Below are 18,059 nucleotides of genomic sequence, written 5' to 3'. Positions count from 1 at the left end.
GTTGCGCGTTGAGTGTCGAGTGTAGCGTATTGCATGTCGCATGTTGGCGCTGTAAAAGTCCTCTTCGTGCCTACATGGTCGCGTTCCGTATGATGCCGTTCTCGCGGATCAGCAGCGGTGGCCCGTCGGGCGGTGACATGCCGTTGCGGTACATCCACAGCCGCGAAAGATCCTTGACCTTGACGACGCCCTTACGCCGGTGCCTGCCGACCTGATCTCCGTGCACCTCGACCTGCTCTCCGACCTCGCCGCTGCCGAACCCCGTGTCACCGAGCCACGAGATCTCAAAGGCCTCCCGGGCGTTCTGCCCCGCCGCGCCCTCGGTACCGACCTGTACTTCGCTCTCCATAAACTCGTTTTCCTCGGCGCACCGCGTCAGTTTGTTCGTCACGGGGTCTCTCTCAAGCGGAAACATGCCGTCGAGGTAGTGCTGGCAGAACTGGTGGCCGCCTCGCTCCGACGCGCGGACGAACAGCCGGCCGATGTAGCGGGGCATCGTGCGGTTCGCGGCGAGCGAGGTGCAGAAATGCAGCACGCCCCAGAGCGCCACAAAGTCGGTCGTGTGCGCGTAGTGTTCGACGTGGCCGAGGGCGCGGTCCTGCGCGGCGGTCGATGTGCGCGTTGACGTCAGGGATGAGACGTCTTTACGCAGGCTCGGTGGGCCGCTCGAACGTGGCGTCGACGAGACGTCCGTCTTGGGCTCGCCGTTTGTCTTGGGCGCGCCGTTTGTCTCGGGCGTGCCGTTGGTCTTGGACTCGCTGTTGGTCCTGGACCCGCCGTTCGTCATGGCCTTGCCGTTTGCCATGTCGCCTAGGCGGGACCTTGTCGAGCGGCGGTCGAACGAGGGAGCCTTCGTCAGCGGCGAGATGGGGCTGCTTTCGGGCGTCGGCTGCGTCGTCTCGGTCGTCGTCATGGTCACGGCGGCAGCCGGGTCCTGCTGGGCGAGAGCCTGGGAAAAGACGTGACGGTGCGGGTTGTTGAAGTGGTTGGCGGCGTTGCCAAAGGTGTAGACCTCAATCTTGGACAGCAGGTCCTGGGGCAGCTCTTGCAGCAGCCAATCGAGCACGAGTCCGCCTTCGATGCCGCCCTGCGAGTGCAGGATGAAGATGACCTTGGAATACTGCGGGTCGTACAGCTTGTCCTTGAGGATGCGGTAGGCCATGCGCACGTCATACGTGGCGTAGCCAAAATTGCGTTGGATGAGGCACTCGAAGACGTCAAAGATGATGCCGGACGTCTGGTTGTGGATGCCGAGGATGGGACGTTGGAAGGTCAACGCCAGTCGATTGAGATTGTTCTTCATCCAGTGGTCGCTACTTCAGTCAGCCCGTTGCGTGCAAGTTTACAGCAAAGGGGGAAAATGCTAGAGAAAAAAAAAAAAGAAAAGAAAAGAAGCGGAAAAAAAAGAATAGAAAAGAATAGAAAAAAAACCTACCCGACAGCCACGCCGTTGAGAAACACCCATTGCTCGTGTGCGTGCTCGGGACGGGCCTCGGCAAACTTCTCGTCAGAGTGGTACTCAATGTCGGGGCCGTTCAGAAGCAGGCAAAAGGCCCAGTTGAAGACGAGGAAAGCCCCCCAGCAGGCGACGGCCATCCAGATGGGGAAGAAGAGAGCCGCGGGCAGAGACAGGACAAAGACAAGCTGCAGGATGAACAGGATCAAGTGCAGCGCAATGCAAAAGATGTTCTGCGGCGTCACGGCCAGTTCGTCGAGATCGCCCGAGTCCGAGGGCGTCAGGGGCAGGACGATCCACGGCAGGGCCCAGGAGTAGTAGAAGAAGTAGTAGATGTCCCAGGTCATCAATCTCGACGGGAGATCGGTGTAGGCATAGTTGATGACGGTCTGGCCGCCGACCTGGGAGCCGAAGAACTTGGTCGAACCCATCCTCTCTCGCGTTCGCTGTGATCGTGCTTCTTCGTGGCGTTGGTGTCGCGTCCACAGGCGCGTCAGGATGGCGCTGGGGGAGAAGGGACCGAGAACCATGGTGCGAGGCTTTATGACTATCGGTGGAAAGACTGGAGGCACCTCAAACAGGTGCAGTCGAAAGAGAGTCCCATGAGGCGCGTCACGCCAGGTATTTCAGGGCAGGTTGACCAGAGGAGATGACCGCCATCGTCAGCTGAGAGAGGCCAAGCTCAGGTGGCCCCCCCCTCCACCAAGCTCCCAAGGCTGCCCCTCCGTCTTGCTCCCAAGGCAGCCCAAGACGGAGGGGCAGCCTTGAGCCAAGCCACGCATGGTTGGGTGTCCGAGACATGTGGCCAGTGCCCTGTATGGGGTCAGAACAGAACGAGGACAGTGGCCGATGAACGATGATGTGTGCCAGGCTGCCAGCAGCGAAGGCTTTCATGACGAACCTCTGGCAAGGAGTCTGGGAGCAATGTCAGCTCTTGGTAGAGAGGAGCCAACGACTCTTGATGGCCCGGCATGGCATTGGGATATGCAGAAGGCAGAAGGCAGAAGGCAGAAGGCAGAAGGCAGAAGAACGAGAGAGCTGCGCCACAGCCGTAAATTGACGGCAACGGCATCGCCGTCGCACCTCTGCCAATCGCTCCTGCAGCACCTGAACCGCACCTGCACTGCACCTGCCTCTGCCTCTGCCCTGCCCCGCCCCTGCCTTGGCTCCTGGTGATCGAGATCTGGTCACACAGCACGATCACTTGCCTAGACCTTTCGCTAGGTACTTAGGTACTTAGGTACCTACCTACCTAGGTAGGTACCTGGATACATGCAACTTGACACTTCACCATCACGGCATATTCTCCATGCGTTTCTTTCGGCTACGGCCATCTCATTTCTTCTGGATCACACAACGGCAAAACTATCAGTGCATTGCACTCCAAAGGCCCAATTCGAGCCATACCTGCCAAGCAAACCTCGATCCCGACGACCATCCAAACGAAGGGCTCGTCACTTAGCAACCTCTGCCATGCCTCGTGCAACGATCCGATCAACACATCCACCGAGCCGCACCAGACATCTCCCGTAATGACCCCTTGTCTTCATCAATACCATGTCCGCGCGCACTTCCACGCGCTTCTGCCACCTTGCCCGAGTTGGCAACACAGAACAAGCATCCGGCATCCTGATCACTCTTTGGCGAGCCGAACCCTCTTATTCGGTTCCTGGTCCTGCTCAGAATCTTCAGGGTGCTGGCGCCTGGTCGACGCAGAGGCAGGACCTGCGCCACTGTTGGTGGCAACATTGGCGTTCGAATCGGCAGCACCGGCACCAGCACCAGCACCAGCACCAGCACCAGCACCACGCACAGCTCCCGAGCCCGGAACAAAGACGCCAGCAGCTGGGTTGAGGTGGCCGTCGATGGGGTTGCTGAGCTGGCCTGGAAGAGCTCGGAATTGCATCTCGCAGTGCGTCTGTCCCAGCGTGCAGCCCATGCCGAGGGTGCAGGCGGGCAGGTCTTCGCGCTTGGGAATGCCCTCCAAGAGGGCGCTCAGCGAAAAGGTGCGGCCGCTGATCTGGAGCACCTCGGGAAGGCGCAGCAGGATGAGGGCTGTGTGCTGATCGCGCTGGCACAGAAACTCGTGGCGCTTGAAGAGGTCGTTGTAGAGCATGACCCTGTCCTCGGCCATGTCCTGCTGCATCTTGAGCGCCGTCAGGTTGTCGAGAGGATTCCGCGTCCTGGGGCCCGAGACTGGGCGGGCGGCCGACGACGTGGGATGGGTAATGGGCACGCCGAGTTGCTGCTGCCAGCTCTCGTGCCGTTTGGCTCGCTCGGCAGTCTGTTCGTCGATGAAGGCCTGAATCATGTCGATGACGCCACGCTCGCGGTTGAGGATATCGCGGTAGCGCTGCAGCAGCGGCTTCGGCAGCAGGCTCTCGTCGGGGAGAGCTTCCATGACCCTGGCAACGCGCGTCGCTCGATTGGCTTGCGAAGCGGGATCCGATGGCCAACGCAGCGAGGGCTGCAGGATTTCGAAAGCGGTCGCCTGGCCTTTGTAGTACTGCACGCGGTTCTTGATGGTTTCGTGGTGCTGCTTATCCAGAATCATGGTCTTGTAGTGGCCTGTCAGGCTCACAAGCTTGATCAGGTTGTTCTCCAGGCCTTTGGCGTTCATGTGCGGATCCACCTCCCATCCGGCGCCGGCGATGAGCTCGGTGACGGCATTGTGGTGGCGGTAAATGGGATTGTCCTTGACGGTCCGAGTCTTCTCGTTGGTCAGCTGGTGCATGTAGTACCGCACCTCATCGGCGCGGAACGACTTTTCTTGCGCCAGAGTGCTTTCGAGCTGGCTGATACGGAGGCGCAGAGCAGACTCGGCTCCGACCAACTGGGGCTGCCCCTGATGGTTGGCGGACGCGCCATTCGCGGCCGCACGTGCAGCAATGTAGCTGGGCGTGGGTTGCTGGCGCCTGAAGGTGTTCTCAATGTCCTGCATGTGATGGTGGCCCAGCCTGCCCCAGAGCACGGCCATGGGTAGCTTGGCCGACCCCAGGGCGTGTCCGAGGCGCTGGTACCAGAAGGTCCAGCGGCAGGCCGAGAAACCGAGCGGGCCTTTCCAGAGCGGACCGACATGCAGCCTGTTCATGATGGGGCTCGTGACGTAGTGCACGGGGGCCACGATCTGCAGGTAAATGGCGTTGCCCGTAAGAATCATGAAGCGACTGACGCCGACGATGTCCTATTCCGTCAGGCGGAGGGTCTCCAGGGTGCGCATCATGATGTGGATGGCAACGTCGCAGCGGTCGATGGCGCCGTTGGTCACGAGCATTCCGGCGAATGTGCACAGATTGACGTATCCGTACTGCGCGTCGACCTCCTCGGCATGCATGCGGAGCTGGCGCTCTGTCTCTTGTCAGTGTCTTGGTGCTCAAGGGCGGGGTGTGGTGTCTCTTGGCAAGAGCCTGGGAAGAGCTCACCGTGGATGTTGAAAGCCATGATACCGGCCAAGTCGATGAGCTCAACCTGCGATCCGAGCATTTCCTGCACGGGCCGCTACACCAAAAGCAAAGACGATTAGCTCGACTCAGGCAAGCGGGCCGATGTATGGGAAGAAGAGTGCTTACCTCGCCGTTGGACTGGAGCTCAACGTAGCGCGGCCTACGAATCTCCTTCATCAACTCTGCAAGTCGATGATGGATGCCGTCATCATAGGTGAGATCAAGCGAGGCGGCCAGGTGAATGATGAGCTTCGAGACGAGCTTCTCATAGCTGACGTCGACCATGTGGTGGATGATGGCCCAGGCGCAGGCAAGACGGTCAAAAAACTCGAGACCGACAGCCTGGCAGATGATGTCGGTGACCTTTGTGCAAAAGTTCTTCTCCGTCAGGGGCAAGTCTTTGACGAAGGCGGGAGGCTCCCATCTCATGTCCTTGCGGGGGAACTTGAACCTCTCGGGGATCTCGTCGGGGGCAGGCGGGCGGTCGATTGCCATGTGCGAGGGGGGGCCCATTCCTCCAGCAGCGCCCGTCATGGGAACGGGCATGGTGTCGGTGAAGGGGTTCCTACATTGTGTCAGCCGTGTCCAGATGTGCATACACATTCTCCACGACTGGGTGCCTATGGCGAGGTCCTCTGGTCGTTGGAGATGGGTTTGCATGGCATTGAGGTCACCCACCAAGTCAGTACTTAGCGGAAACTCAGGCCGCCAGAGCTAGCTTTTTAATCTTAGCACACAGTCGATCAAGCCCGCTGACTTGTGTGTATTCTGTTGATCTCGGCCGAATGCGGTTGCCGTTGCGGTTGCAGCGCCTTTGGTCGTCGCGGCGATGGCTGCGTCGGGGTTGTGCGGTTGAGAAAAGCAGAAGCGGGCAGGACTATCAGACCGCGGCGTGGAAGGGTTCATATATGCATGCTTGCCTTGAGCGAGAGGCGGTTTCGGTGAATGTAGATGAGGGCGTGGGGAGGCAGGTGCGCCAGGCTGACGCGTCGCGGTTGTTGTGTTGAGATGAGCTATGATAGTGTTGCCACAATTCACACAATAGAGTTGCGAGGCTATCACGGGACTGACTGGGTGAATGATGATCACGGGACTTGACTAGTGAATGATAGTGGTTTTAGGCTTATACAAGGTGCGAAACTGACTAGCACGAGTTTCACAGTTTACACAAGGATTGCCACAACTCACTAACTCAGTGTCAGTGCTTGGGATAGAGCAGAGTGAAGAGGTCTTTTATACGTAATCCGCAGGCAATAGAATATACCTAGGTCAGAGGCCGGAATACGTCTGAACTCTGGCCCTCCACGGCTCCTTTTATACGTTTTCGTAACCCTTAGCCCCTAACTAGCCCTCTATATATGGCTCCCCAGGGGTCTCCTGACACTCAGAGTGCGCAGATCAATGGTAAAAAGGTCGTCTATATTTCTGCAAAGACAACATTATGGCATGATCCCTTGCTCAATACCAAGTCTGGTCGCTAGATGCGATGGAAAAGCTGCAACTCAATAATTGCTGACTCGCTGCGTAGAAACCAAAGGACTACCCCCACCCTCATCCATTTGACAAGGCGAGATCCGGAGGGAACATGCACTGATTCATATAAATGTCGCTGTCGGCATCCATCGCCATCAACGTGAACCTCGGCATGGCCCCGTCACGTCCCATGGCATAGTCGTCCACCTGCCTCATGAAGAACATGGTGTCCGGCTTCATGACCTTTTGCGGCGCCAGCGCCATGAAGGATCTCTGGAACACGTTCACGTGCACCACGGCGAGGTGCTCCCTCGCCCACTCATACGCGCTCAGCGGCATGCCGCAGCTCACCATGCCCACGAGCATGGCCGACATCTCCCACGGCGCATCCTTCAGCCTGAAGATGATGGCCGTTTGCCCCGTCATGGCCTCTGCGTTGGCCCGCGAGCCCTCGTTCCAGTCGATCCAGCTGATCGTCCGCAGCAGGGCCTCCAACACGAGCCGCCTCTGCAACGTCTCGCTGACGCCCCCGTCGTGGCCGTCCTCCGAGTCCGAATCCTCCCTGTCCTCCTGCGCCTGCAGGCGCGCAATCTCATGCATCAGCTCGGCCTGCGACGTCAGCCACAGCGTCTTGCTCGCAAAGATGGAAATGACAATCATGTGCGTCATGCTGACGGCGAGGGCCGTGACGGCATCCTCGGGCGTCGCGTCCGGCACGCTGCGCAGGAGTTCGAGCGCCTGCCGCTTCGCCACGGCCGTCGGCGCCGGCTGCGGCTGCAGCGTCAGCAGCTCGACGACGCTGCGCTCCGGCGCGCGCTGCACGGGTCCGTTGAAAAGCTTGGCGAGGTCGCCGAGGCAGACGGGCTCGGGCACGCCGCAGCTCAGGGTGCCGACGTGGCCGTCGAGCGGGCTCTCCGAGTCCATGAGGAACGGCGCGATGCCGGCGTCGTGGCTGCGCAGCTGGCGGCAGCAGTCGAGGAAGAGGTCCGAAAAGGACATCTTGCGCGCCGTCGGCGGCACCCTGTAGAAGCGGTACTGCGGCATGATGGCGAGGATGAAGTCGCGGCCCTTGGACGTCTGCCGCGTGCTGACGAGGTGCAGCCCGAGGTCGCGCGCGCGCGGCACCGCCGGCGAGACCTTGCCGCTGTGGGCGCGCGTCGCTTCGCCGAGGCCGAAGTAGGCGTCGAAGAAGGACCACTTGCCCGTGCCGAGGCGGTGCCACATGGTGCTGTCGTCGTCGAGCGCGTACGTGTCCCACGTCTGCGCCAGGATGCCGAGGCTGCCGACGAGCGTGAGGGCTTTGTCCATGGACGGCGCCGGCCGCGAGGGGCTGTGGCCCTTGAAGTCGTCGCCCGGCACAGGCTCGCACTTGGCAAACTGGACCGTGTCGGACAGGATGACTTCCTGGAGCGGCCAGAGTCGCGAGAGGACGCCGTCGTCCATGTACTCTCCCTTGTGGCTCTGCTCGATGTGCTTGCGCAGCTTCCCTCGGCCGTCCAGCTCCTCGTCGGTAAAGTCGATATCCGACGATTGGTCGTCTGGTCTTCTGCCGTATCTCGTCTTGCCCAGGAACGCATGGGAGGGCCCGGCCGCCTGGGCGCAGCACACGCGGAAGCTCGCGCTCTCTCGCACGACGAGACTCTTCTGCGCCGCGCGGAACACCGCCGGGATGTGCTGCGTGACGGCGACACGGGCATCAGCGTCGCGCTGATCCACACAGAGCACGTCCATCCAGAACCAGGAGTCGCCCATCAGACCGGGTAGCTGCGTCTGCACGAAGAGGGCCTTCTCTGGCGATACGATAACCTCCTCATCGACGCCGTCCACCTTGGCCCAGTCGGCATCGGGGCCCCAAACGTGCGAGACGGCGATGAATGGCTCTGAGAGGAATCGCTTCTTCCTCACAATGCGGCCAGACTCGAACCGGCAAAAGACAAGCTCCAGCGGTGCCGTGGCAGCCGCTGTCGCGTTGGGATCTTCACATGCTGTGGTGAGCGCTTGCGCCGCAGTATCGGCTGTAACCTGAGGCTGTTCATGGTCGTTGCCGGTCGTTGGCTGGACAGGAACAACCTTTTCCTGGGGAAGCCGAGCTGGGCGATCGAGATCTGCGCCGTCGTTCCCGCTCTCTTTAGCCTCCTTGCTAAAACACGACCCCATGGCGGCGCGCGGGAGCGGACCGCAAGCGGGCAGAGGTTGGCGCGTGAAAGTAGATCCAGATGAGGAACAAAGAACGTCCAGCTCCAGTCGGTAGGCGAAGAATCTTGATGCGCAATTCAGAGAGACAGGATCATCGGGATTTTACGTGCATTATGTACAAACTCTTGCATCCAATCCAAGGTGTTTTCAGCTGCGGCTGAGATGCGAGGTTTCGGCACCACGTAGGCCCTCCTTGGGCTTAGCGTGTGGTCCCGGGGTTGATCCAGAATATTTCCCTGAGCACATTGCTCCACGTGAGCCTGTGGTGGTTAAGTTTCTTACAGGGTTTCGATGGGGAGAGATTTGGCTGCTGAACGTAAGACAAGACGAAACCACAAGCTCTTCTCTCTGTAAGAGAAGTTTTCTCGAGCTGGTTCAAAAGGGCGAGAAAGAGACTGCCGAGAAAGTGGTGCCTTTCTCATCTAGAAATCTTGTCGGAGAGAACACCGTTTAGAAAGATCTTGAAGAGTATGTCCAGTGTCAATATCGTAAATCCGTCCCTCAGATACACCAGACCCAAAGTCTCCTGAGACATGACAGAATACTGTTGCTACCCATAAAGGGGTTGTCAACTTATGCACTTCCATTGCGCCGCCGGCTCAATCGAGGGCGCGATTCAATGGCAACTGGCAACAAGCATCGATCTCGAAGCGGAATAGAACTCGCATGCATGCAATATAGAATCATCTAAAAAATGCCGCGCCCAATGCCATTACTCGCTTCTGAACCCCGTGAGTCACCCGCGCCTTGGTGTCCCTGATGTTGTGTCTCAGAGCCATGTTCCACGTACGCTTCTCCGCCATGGTCGCCAGGATCTTCCTCCCGAGCTCCTTCAAAATCTGCTCCTCGTTTGCGGACAGTGTCCCGCCGATAGACTTGTCACAATATTGACCTGGCTCCTTGAGTTCCCCGTCCATGAAGGTGAGCCTGATCTGCTGGGTTGCGGGTCGAGAGAACTCGTCCGTGACCCAGTTCCGCTTGCTGATCTTGCGCCTCTCCGTCCAGCGGATGACGGCGTGTATATCAGCACCCGCATAGACTAGTGCGAGAAGAACCTCTCCGATCTCTTTGCGCTCGAGGAAGGAAGTCGTGGCGGAGCGCCGCGTCACATCGAGCGCAACCTGCCAGGCCGTCTGGCCGTCAAAGACCTCATGAGGGTCAGCTCCGTGGTCGAGAAGGAGTTTCACTACCCTGGCCGGGCGTCTGCCTCGCAAGAGCCACCAGGTTGGATCAGTGCCGCAGGCAATGTGCAGCAGTGGCCTCCCAGGCACCTGCAGCACTGCTGGCCCCAGACGTCGCAGCTTGGACTGCAGGTAGAAGAACAGGTCTTGTTGGACGGTAAACGAAAGAAAAGTCAAGATCTGGACATCCACCTCGTTGACTCTCATTCCAGTGTAGTGGCGGTCAACCGGGAAGTGATTCGTCCAGTACGCAGAGTCGACAAGTGACAGAGGGACGAGGAACCCGTCTGGCTGCCAGTGTTGGTTTACTGCTTGATCCATAGCATCCAGAAGAGATTCGGTCTGTTCAGGGTTCCTCTCTTCGGTGTCCCGAGCCAGCCGCATGCAGTACTCGACGAGTTGCCAGAATGCCGAATTGAGCGTCCAGGATTCTGCCCAAGAGACGATTGCTGGATCCTCCACAGAGATGGTCCTGATGAAGCTGACTATGCACTTGAGTAGGTTCACCTGGATGTCTCCATGGGTACCCGAGAGCGAGTCTTCAAAGATTTTGGCCGTATCTGCTGTCTCGAGATATATGGAGACGTCTTTGTGCAAATAATGAAGCTCCATGGCCTTGACAGATGGCTGTTCCGCTATCAAGGCCTCGCTCTCATACTCCCTGAATTCCAGCAAGCCAGCACAGGACTGTCGGACCATGTTGATGGCCATCTCGGTTCTGGAAGCAGCTTGGGCTACTGTCAGTGGCTTTACGGGAATTTCAAGTGTCGTTTGCAAGTCATCCTCGAAAAAGGAGCACAAGATTGCGGTGATGGGGTGTCTGACCCTTTCCCCTTCCACCCACGGAATGAGTTTCGAAGGCAGAGTGTACCCGTACTTCAGGGTCTGGATGAGTTGGAGGCCGAGGGTCCTGTGTTTTTCCGGGATTCGATTTCGCAACATGTGATCAAAGATGGCGCCAAGCTCCTTGTTGCCTCCAGGAATGTCGCTGGTCACCCTCAGCAGCCGCGAGATATCCATGGCCAACTCAATCTCCTCTACCAGGGTTGCCACGGTGAGATTCACCCAGAGGAATATACCTTCAGATCTCTCAACAACAAGATCTATCAGCTCCAGCTGCTGCTCCTTGGTCGTTATGCTGTGGAGTCGTGGTACGGCCGTGAGCTTGTCGTGTACATAGGTTCGGCGATCTTCCTCGGTGAGTTCGTGCAGACGGAGCTTTGTGGAATCCCTGAAAGCCGTCTCAAAGGCAGCTTCTGGTCTGCTGGAGACGATGACTTTAATGTTCGGCGATTCGCTGGAACGGCGCAGCATGGCAGCGGCCTCGACTTGCTTGCTGTGCGGTGCCTCATACTCATCCAACCCATCGATGATGAGCCCCACGGCTACAGGCAGTTCGCTCGCCGTCGAGAATCGCTCGAACCCCTGCGCCATGTCAATAAAGGTCGGGAAGTCCGTGTCCCATCGTCTCCCCTTGACCAAGTGATCAGGGAAGAACACGTCAGCAAGACTGGGGTGCTGTTCGATGAGGGTGAACAAAATCGCACGATAGAGGCCTGTCAGCGACTTCAGGCGATCGTCACCGGCAGCTTCGGAATTCCAAAAGTAGAAAGACGCGAGGCCGAGAGGGCGATCGCCCGCCCACGTCTGAAACGCCTCTCTGGTTCGCTCATCATCGTTGAGGAAGCGCATGAGCGAGCTCTTGCCGGTGCCGGCACGCCCGCTGACCCAGTACGGACCGGTGCCCCCGGTCATCCACTCCATGAGCGTGGTGTTGGACTGGTGCGTCTTCTTCTGCCCAGTGAAGATCCATTCAAACGTCTTCTCATGAGCCGTGGCAATGGCATCGTGGCGCCGCGGGATCGAGCCGTACCACAACCTGTTCTTCAGCTCCGTGACCATATCCTTCTTCCAGACGAGGTCGTGGTCAGGAGGCACAGCGGGACGGGCATGGGCGCTGAGCGGATCCCACCTGCGAAGCTCAGCCATGATCTCCTGATGTCTCTGCTCCTCCGCAACGGCGAGGGAATCCACCTTCGTCAGGACAGCCTCGAGGCCCTGCAGGTGACCCAGCGTCAGCGCCTTGACATCGTCGTCGAGGCGCCGAAAGGCCGCCTTGCGCTGCAGGTCCTCGACGCTGACCTTGCGCAGCATCGACACGAGGAGCTCCGACTGGAGCTCATTCCGCAGCGCGACGAGCCGTCTCATCTGCGCGTCGGCATCCATGCGCATCCCGCGCCAGAGCACGGCAATGACATCGCGATACCGCCTCCAGCCGCCCGCGCCCGGCGGCAGCGCGCACCTGGCGAGCCGCGTCGACAGCTCGTCTCCAAACTCATGAATCTCGGTCGCGATGGTCCTGATCCTGGCCTTGGAGCAATGCCGGTCAGCAGTGGATCAGGCACGTGAGACGTGTCTGCGTCGCACGCGGTGGGGCTTACCGCTTCGTCGAGCTCGGCTTCCGAGTCCTGCAGCAGTTTGACTCTGTCGCAGTGGGTTTTGAGGCTTTCGGCCTGCCGCGTGCAGTCGGCCGTGGAGATGCTCGAGCCGCTCTTCCGAATCTCGGCCGAGTCGGTCCACAGCTGCAGCGCAAAGGCGATGGTGCTGAGGATGCTCGTCGCGAGGGCGAACTCTGCCATTTCCTCGGAGGGGAGGCTTTGTTCTTTGGGGGGGGGGGGGTCTCTTGAAGAATGACGATGACGCCAGCCGCGGACGGGAGCCGTGAGAGTGATGCCATGGCCTCGCTACGCTTGACGGTTCAGCAGATGGCGAGCTTTGCCGGGCGCTTACCTGGTGCCCTTTGCGTGGGTCAGCCACAGCTGAAGGCTGCATATGCAGCTACGGCGACACGTGAAGTGAGTGGTTCGAGGGTCGTGAACGAGGACCAGGCTTCAGGTAGATCACCTGGACTGGCCAAGACGTGATGACGGCCGAATCGCTGAGATGAATAGTGTTCAGCGTCGCAACACCTTGAGGATAAACCACCGACATCACTTTTGGAGGCAGGCTTCAGTGTTTTTATGACTTTTTTTGGTCCTATCTCGACAGGGTTTCTCTTCCTCACTCTACTAAATGGATAGGCGTGCCCAAGCGGCTCCGAAAATATTGCGAGCCATGTTGCGTTGGCATGATTCGTCTTGATCCCTCGCATAACACGTCCCTTTCGTGTGTTCCTTCTCGACCTCATCTTCTGGCCGTGTAGAAATGAAAAGAAATCCCCTCCTCTTCGGGTATCAAAAATATCGTGACGAGGTGGAATAATATCCAGACAGCGGAGGAGGGACGTTGTCGTGTCGTCAACCCTGAACAATAAAATCCCAATCCCCAAAATAGACGCCCAAAAGCGCCCTTGATGTGCCCGCCGTGGCCCTTCCTCAAATCCGACCATCCATGCAACCAGACTCTAATAAGTGTGTGGGGTATATCCCTGGTCGTACATCATGCTCGTAATAAAAATCAATCGCTTGCTCCTCAGAATCCAATGTGCTCCAGTCCCGTCAGAGGCTATGGGCGGTACTCGGGGATGGCCTCGTCGCAGTTGTCCCAGTCCATGAAGGCGTTCCAGTCGTCTCCGAGTCCAGCGCTCGGCGTACCGGCAGTGCTCCGCTGCGTGTCAAAGCTTGGGTAGCCAGGGTTCTGTGGCGTCGCGCCGTAGTACTCTTGCGTAGACATCATGGGCTTGGCGGTCTGTGTCCGCTGCTCCGGCTTCGTGAAGACTGGGTCCTCGGGATAGAAAGATGCAGCTGAGTCTCCGGCCATGAACAGGTGAGCCAAGGGGTCGCTCATATCTAGGCTCGGGCCAGCCAGCATCTTGGCGTCAAGCGGAAGCTCCGAGGTGAAGATCGAGTCGTCATACAGCAGCGGATCAGTGGGACCCATTTGCTGAACGTAGGGGTTCATGTGCGGTTGTGCGGGAGACATGTGGTCAGCGGCTCCTGGCGACATGACAGGAGAGCGAACCTGTTCGTGCTTGAGGTCACGAGGTGACATGGGCGACGGCGTGGGCGCATGGTACGGGCTGGGCGCGTGGTAATCGACAGAACCAAAGTTGGGTGATATGCTGGCAGCGGGGCTCATGGGGCTCAGAGGCTGCTGGGCGCTCTGCCCAGCGAGGGGGCCATAGTAGGCCGAGTCGTTGGGGTTTGAGAGCCTGTGGTTCATGGCCTGGGCCTGCTTGCCGACGTCGGGAAACGACTCGGCGAACATCTTGTTGATGGGGTTCTGCAGCCAGTCTTCGTTTCGAAGTCCGGCCACCATGCTGGCCATGGCAACACGGTTGGCCAGAAAGGCGTTGACGCGATAGTTCATCTCGGACGAACCGGTTTGCAGGTGCGCGGCGAGCATGCGGTAGGACCGGGGCATGTCGTCTTCCTCCTCCTCGTACATCTCTTCGGCCTGAACGATTCGCTCCGTAATCTTGAATCCTTTGCCGGTTCGCTTCTTGTGGATCTCGCTGGCCATCTGTGCCGACTTGACCCTCGCTTCGAGGCTGCGGTCGGCTCGCCTCGAGGCAGCAATGTAGGCACGCTCCTGGTTCTCTTCGTGGGATCGCTCCGTCTACTGTGGTGTTAGTGGCTGATTGGGAATGGCCAAAACGATGTTGGCATTGGGTGAAGCGCGGCAAGCAGGTGGGGGAGATGACGGGAACGTCAGACATGGCAGGGCTTCTGTACCTTTCGCTGTGAAGACTTCTCGGGAGGAGGCATCGTTGCAGGTGTGCTGCTAGCGTCGAGAGATCGCTTAGGCATCGTGGGCAGTAGTCTGTGACGTGATGCGTCGACTGTTGGGATCTATGGCTTTTCTTGTACGAGCAATCGATCTCTCGTCGGATCGTGGGTGGCTCGGAAACAGCAATGGCACGCCGAGAATGGTCCGTGTGGGCAGCTCGGCGGGATGTGACCTGAAGGAGGAGTTGTGGATTATGATTTGTCGATTGTGCTGTATTGAGCAGTCTGCTAATTAACTAAGATACTTCGTTTGTTGATCGTGGGCTGGTACCCAGAAGGTTGGTGGTGTGGTGAGGTGGCGGAAGTGGCAGAAGAAGAAGGTTGAGGAGAGCAGACGCGCAGGCAAAGTATGGTGGTCTGGGCCCTATGTTGGTATAAATGGGGGGGGGGGGAGACAGCGAGGGCGAGGGCAAGTCAGGGTTCTTTTTTTTTCTTGCAGGGAATACAAACGACGGGGTTATGGCCGTTTCGCGAGACAGAAGGAGGAAGGGGAAAGTCGAACTCGCCAACGTTTTCGATGCTGGCAGGGGGCGATCTTGTAGAGTTCAGTGTGCATCGACGTTCCTTGGGACGATCGATCTCGATCAGACCCGTGAGGTGGGTGAGCGCGCCGAGCAAGTACTGGGGTGTTTCGCTAGCGTGTCTTGGCCGGGGCAGCCTCTCCGCCACAAGCACCTGGAAAGGCCAGGCTTTTGAGGTGCGGTCGTGGGCTAGGGACTTTGGCGCACATCGGGTCCACAGGTGGAGGTGCCTTTAGGAGGTAGTACAGGCATACTGCGCCTGCCCAGGTGGTCCGCAGCTGCCCTGGTGTGGTAGCTACAGTACCTTAGGTCCTGTGGATAGGGAGGCAGGTGCCGCGGCCGGAAGCGGGGAATCATGGAACTGGGTGAAGCTTTCCATCTACCGTTCGGGTTCGGCTGGCGGGTCCATAGTCCAAACTGAGGAGGATCACAGAAGAAACGGACGGCACAGCGGGGGGCGCTCTAGGCAATGGGGGGCAGGGCCTTTCCAACTCTGGAGGAGGAGGGGAGGTGCAGGACCCTTAGTAATATGCTCGATAGGGGTCTGGCTCTATCTTCCTCACCACAGGTACCTAGGTACCTAAGGTAAGCAAGCTAAGGCACCATTACCTCCGCTGCTTGCCATTGGCAGTCCCTGCCGTCTGAAGGAAGAGAAGCAGGCAGACTTCACTCGGACTCGGATAACCCCCCCTCATCCTCATGTTGCCCTCGCTAGGTGCCTTAGTCTCCAGCCTTCAGTAAGCTTTCACCCAGTCGACAACCCACGCATCGCCTTGACAGATAGACACCTGCACCTTGCCGGAACACAGATGGCGTGAAGAGGAACTGCAACCAACTCAATGTTTTGGCTTTGACTACCGGGTCCAGATCCTTCGTTGCCATCTCCTTGTCACTAGGCGTCCCTTCGGTCCCTCGCCCGACCCTCAACGCGAACACCAGCTGTTCGACATTGACGGCATATTGATGTTCATCTCTGAGGGCTGCGCACTCATGTCAGAATAGCTGCCAGCACAGTTGGCTGTTCAGCCTAGGCTGTGTGTTGCAGGCGTTTCGTCAAGGACCCGTCAACCTTTAATCACTCCATTGTCGTGGTTTCTACCTTCTACGCACCCTAGACGTGCTTGGCCAACAAACGTCAAGTCGGACATTCTGACGTTCATCGGAACGTACCCACCCCCGCCTACGTTTTCCAAGGGAACATAAGGCAAAAGCGCTGATAACGAAGGATGAGAAGACCCCCCAGCCTGGCAAGCCTGGCACATCGTGGCACATGCTGCCCGTCTCACCACCACCCTGGCAAGCTTGCCATCCGTTCCAACCACCTGGGCAAGCGTCCGCCAGGAAGCACACAACCACCAGCCGGACAGTTTTCGCCGTTCATCGCTCGACCTCATTCGTTCCCTGCTCAGCGACCGAGCCCTCGCGAGGCCGATCACAGAGTATCCACCCGTCACTCGATCCAGCTCAATCAACCCGTTCGGGACTACCATGTACGAGACCCCGCTCGAGCGCCCTGGGAGCACAGGAGCGCAGGACCACAGGAGCGCAGGACCACAGGAGCGCAGGACCACAGGAGCATACAGGCCCAAACACACGCGTCCATTCGGCCTGTTTCCTGGTCCGCATGCCGATGGATTTTGTGGACCCAATAGCAGCCGCCGGTGATATGCAGCCTGATGGGTGTGTTATCACCGCTGAGTTGCCGCCGGGCATAACTCCGCCAGACAATCCTGGGGCGTTGCACTGGGACCGCACTTTTGGCTGGCTCGGCTGGCTGGGCTCGCTGCGAGGATCGAGGATCGAGCAGCTGCATGTTTTTGCTCCCCAACTTAAGCGATCCTGCCCATGGTGTTCACAAATGAGTGGGAGCAACAGGTACTCTTGGCGATGAAATGAAGCCAAGGATCTAACCAACGTTGAATATGCCTAACACGGAACAGGAACAGGAACAGATGCAGTCGTCGTAAGAGCGTAAGAAAGAAAATCGCGTGTCCCCGCTGCCCGCGATGGCGACCCAGGGTTGGTGGGGGTCGGCAGAGAGCATCCATCGGTAAAGTGGCTGCTATCGTTACGATTCACAGGGATCCCGCACCCCCCCCCGTCTCATCGGCCGTCCAAAAGAAACCTCTAGAATAACTGGAGAACGACATGGGTCCAGCATGGGGCAAGAGGGCAGAGGGGTCTCTTTTCTCTCGAGCTATCACAACAATGCACGTTGCTGTTACTTCAATGCGTGGCAGTGCCAGCAGATGATGAAGTAGAAACAACGACTTGGCAAGCTGGCAAGCAAAGCCTCGTTGCATCGCGTTTCCCCACGGCGGGCACTACTGTCTCCCTTTCGCAAAGACGTCACAAACCCAGAGCACACAGCCGTGCCCCAAGCTCCCTTGACTTGACGTCACATTATTAGCGTTAGCACGCCCAGCACACAATGGCAGAACGCCACCATAACGAAGTCAATCGGTAGCCGTGTGAGGAAAACGGCACTTGAAACCCGAGGACTCTGCCAGGAGGACTGTAATGTTTGAAAGCAGAGTACGGGAAAAAGAAAGTCGATGGCCAGGGCGGAGGAGAAGCCCCGGGCAAAGCCTGGTGTTTCGGTCGGTTTGTTGGTGTGTGTGCACACATGCGTGCACACATGCGTGCACAACACATGCACGCTTGGTAAACTGAACCCGGCCTAGGCACAGACTACCCAGCATGGCCAAAGGTTGGTCGCTGTTCCAACGAGACCGGGCAGTTTGCGTTCAGCCGCTCGACCAGTCAAGACTGTGGTCGGACGTGACGGGTCGAGAGGATGGCGACAAGTTGGTTAGGTTACTTGGTACCACAGTGTTGCTGGCCTCCTAGTGCTCACTGCACCCATTACCATCTTGGTGCGAAACTAACGGGTACTGGGGGGGTGTGGAGTCCCCATGGTGTGTTTGTGGGTGTGTGGCAAAGAGACTGTCAGGGTCAAGTCTATCCAACTCAAAATCTCCATGGGCTGCCTTTTTGATGGCATTTTATCGAATCCCCTGTCCGAACAACGTACGACCAACGTCACAAACCCCACATAGATG

The 18,059-nt window shown here is 58.5% G+C and overlaps 5 protein-coding genes across 5 annotated transcripts; all 5 read right to left on the bottom strand.

The window, feature by feature from the left end:
- Positions 1-70: 70 nt before the first annotated feature.
- On the bottom strand, positions 71-1,986 carry VDAG_02265 (uncharacterized protein; the record flags this gene model as incomplete). Its single annotated transcript, XM_009658294.1, has 2 exons — positions 71-1,313; positions 1,436-1,986. 2 exons carry the CDS (start codon positions 1,984-1,986, stop codon positions 71-73), a joined length of 1,794 nt encoding a protein of 597 aa, XP_009656589.1.
- Positions 1,987-3,089: 1,103 nt separating this feature from the next.
- On the bottom strand, positions 3,090-5,445 carry VDAG_02264 (uncharacterized protein; the record flags this gene model as incomplete). The annotated part of the gene is made up of 4 exons (XM_009658293.1): positions 3,090-4,640; positions 4,695-4,810; positions 4,879-4,954; positions 5,026-5,445. 4 exons carry the CDS (start codon positions 5,443-5,445, stop codon positions 3,090-3,092), a joined length of 2,163 nt encoding a protein of 720 aa, XP_009656588.1.
- Positions 5,446-6,302: 857 nt separating this feature from the next.
- Positions 6,303-8,529, bottom strand: VDAG_02263 (uncharacterized protein; the record flags this gene model as incomplete). The annotated part of the gene is made up of 1 exon (XM_009658292.1): positions 6,303-8,529. One exon carries the CDS (start codon positions 8,527-8,529, stop codon positions 6,451-6,453), a length of 2,079 nt encoding a protein of 692 aa, XP_009656587.1. The 3' UTR covers positions 6,303-6,450.
- Positions 8,530-9,255: 726 nt separating this feature from the next.
- On the bottom strand, positions 9,256-12,388 carry VDAG_02262 (small s protein; the record flags this gene model as incomplete). The annotated part of the gene is made up of 3 exons (XM_009658291.1): positions 9,256-9,290; positions 9,359-12,119; positions 12,191-12,388. 3 exons carry the CDS (start codon positions 12,386-12,388, stop codon positions 9,256-9,258), a joined length of 2,994 nt encoding a protein of 997 aa, XP_009656586.1.
- An 865-nt stretch (positions 12,389-13,253) lies between these two features.
- Positions 13,254-14,497, bottom strand: VDAG_02261 (uncharacterized protein; the record flags this gene model as incomplete). The annotated part of the gene is made up of 2 exons (XM_009658290.1): positions 13,254-14,306; positions 14,423-14,497. 2 exons carry the CDS (start codon positions 14,495-14,497, stop codon positions 13,254-13,256), a joined length of 1,128 nt encoding a protein of 375 aa, XP_009656585.1.
- Between the last annotated feature and the right edge of the window lie 3,562 nt (positions 14,498-18,059).

This window comes from Verticillium dahliae, genomic scaffold (assembly GCF_000150675.1).
Source record: "Verticillium dahliae VdLs.17 supercont1.3 genomic scaffold, whole genome shotgun sequence".
NCBI classification, from domain to species: Eukaryota; Fungi; Ascomycota; class Sordariomycetes; order Glomerellales; family Plectosphaerellaceae; genus Verticillium; species Verticillium dahliae.
Note: the sequence above shows the minus strand (reverse complement) of the source record. Positions and strands in the feature narration are given on the sequence as shown.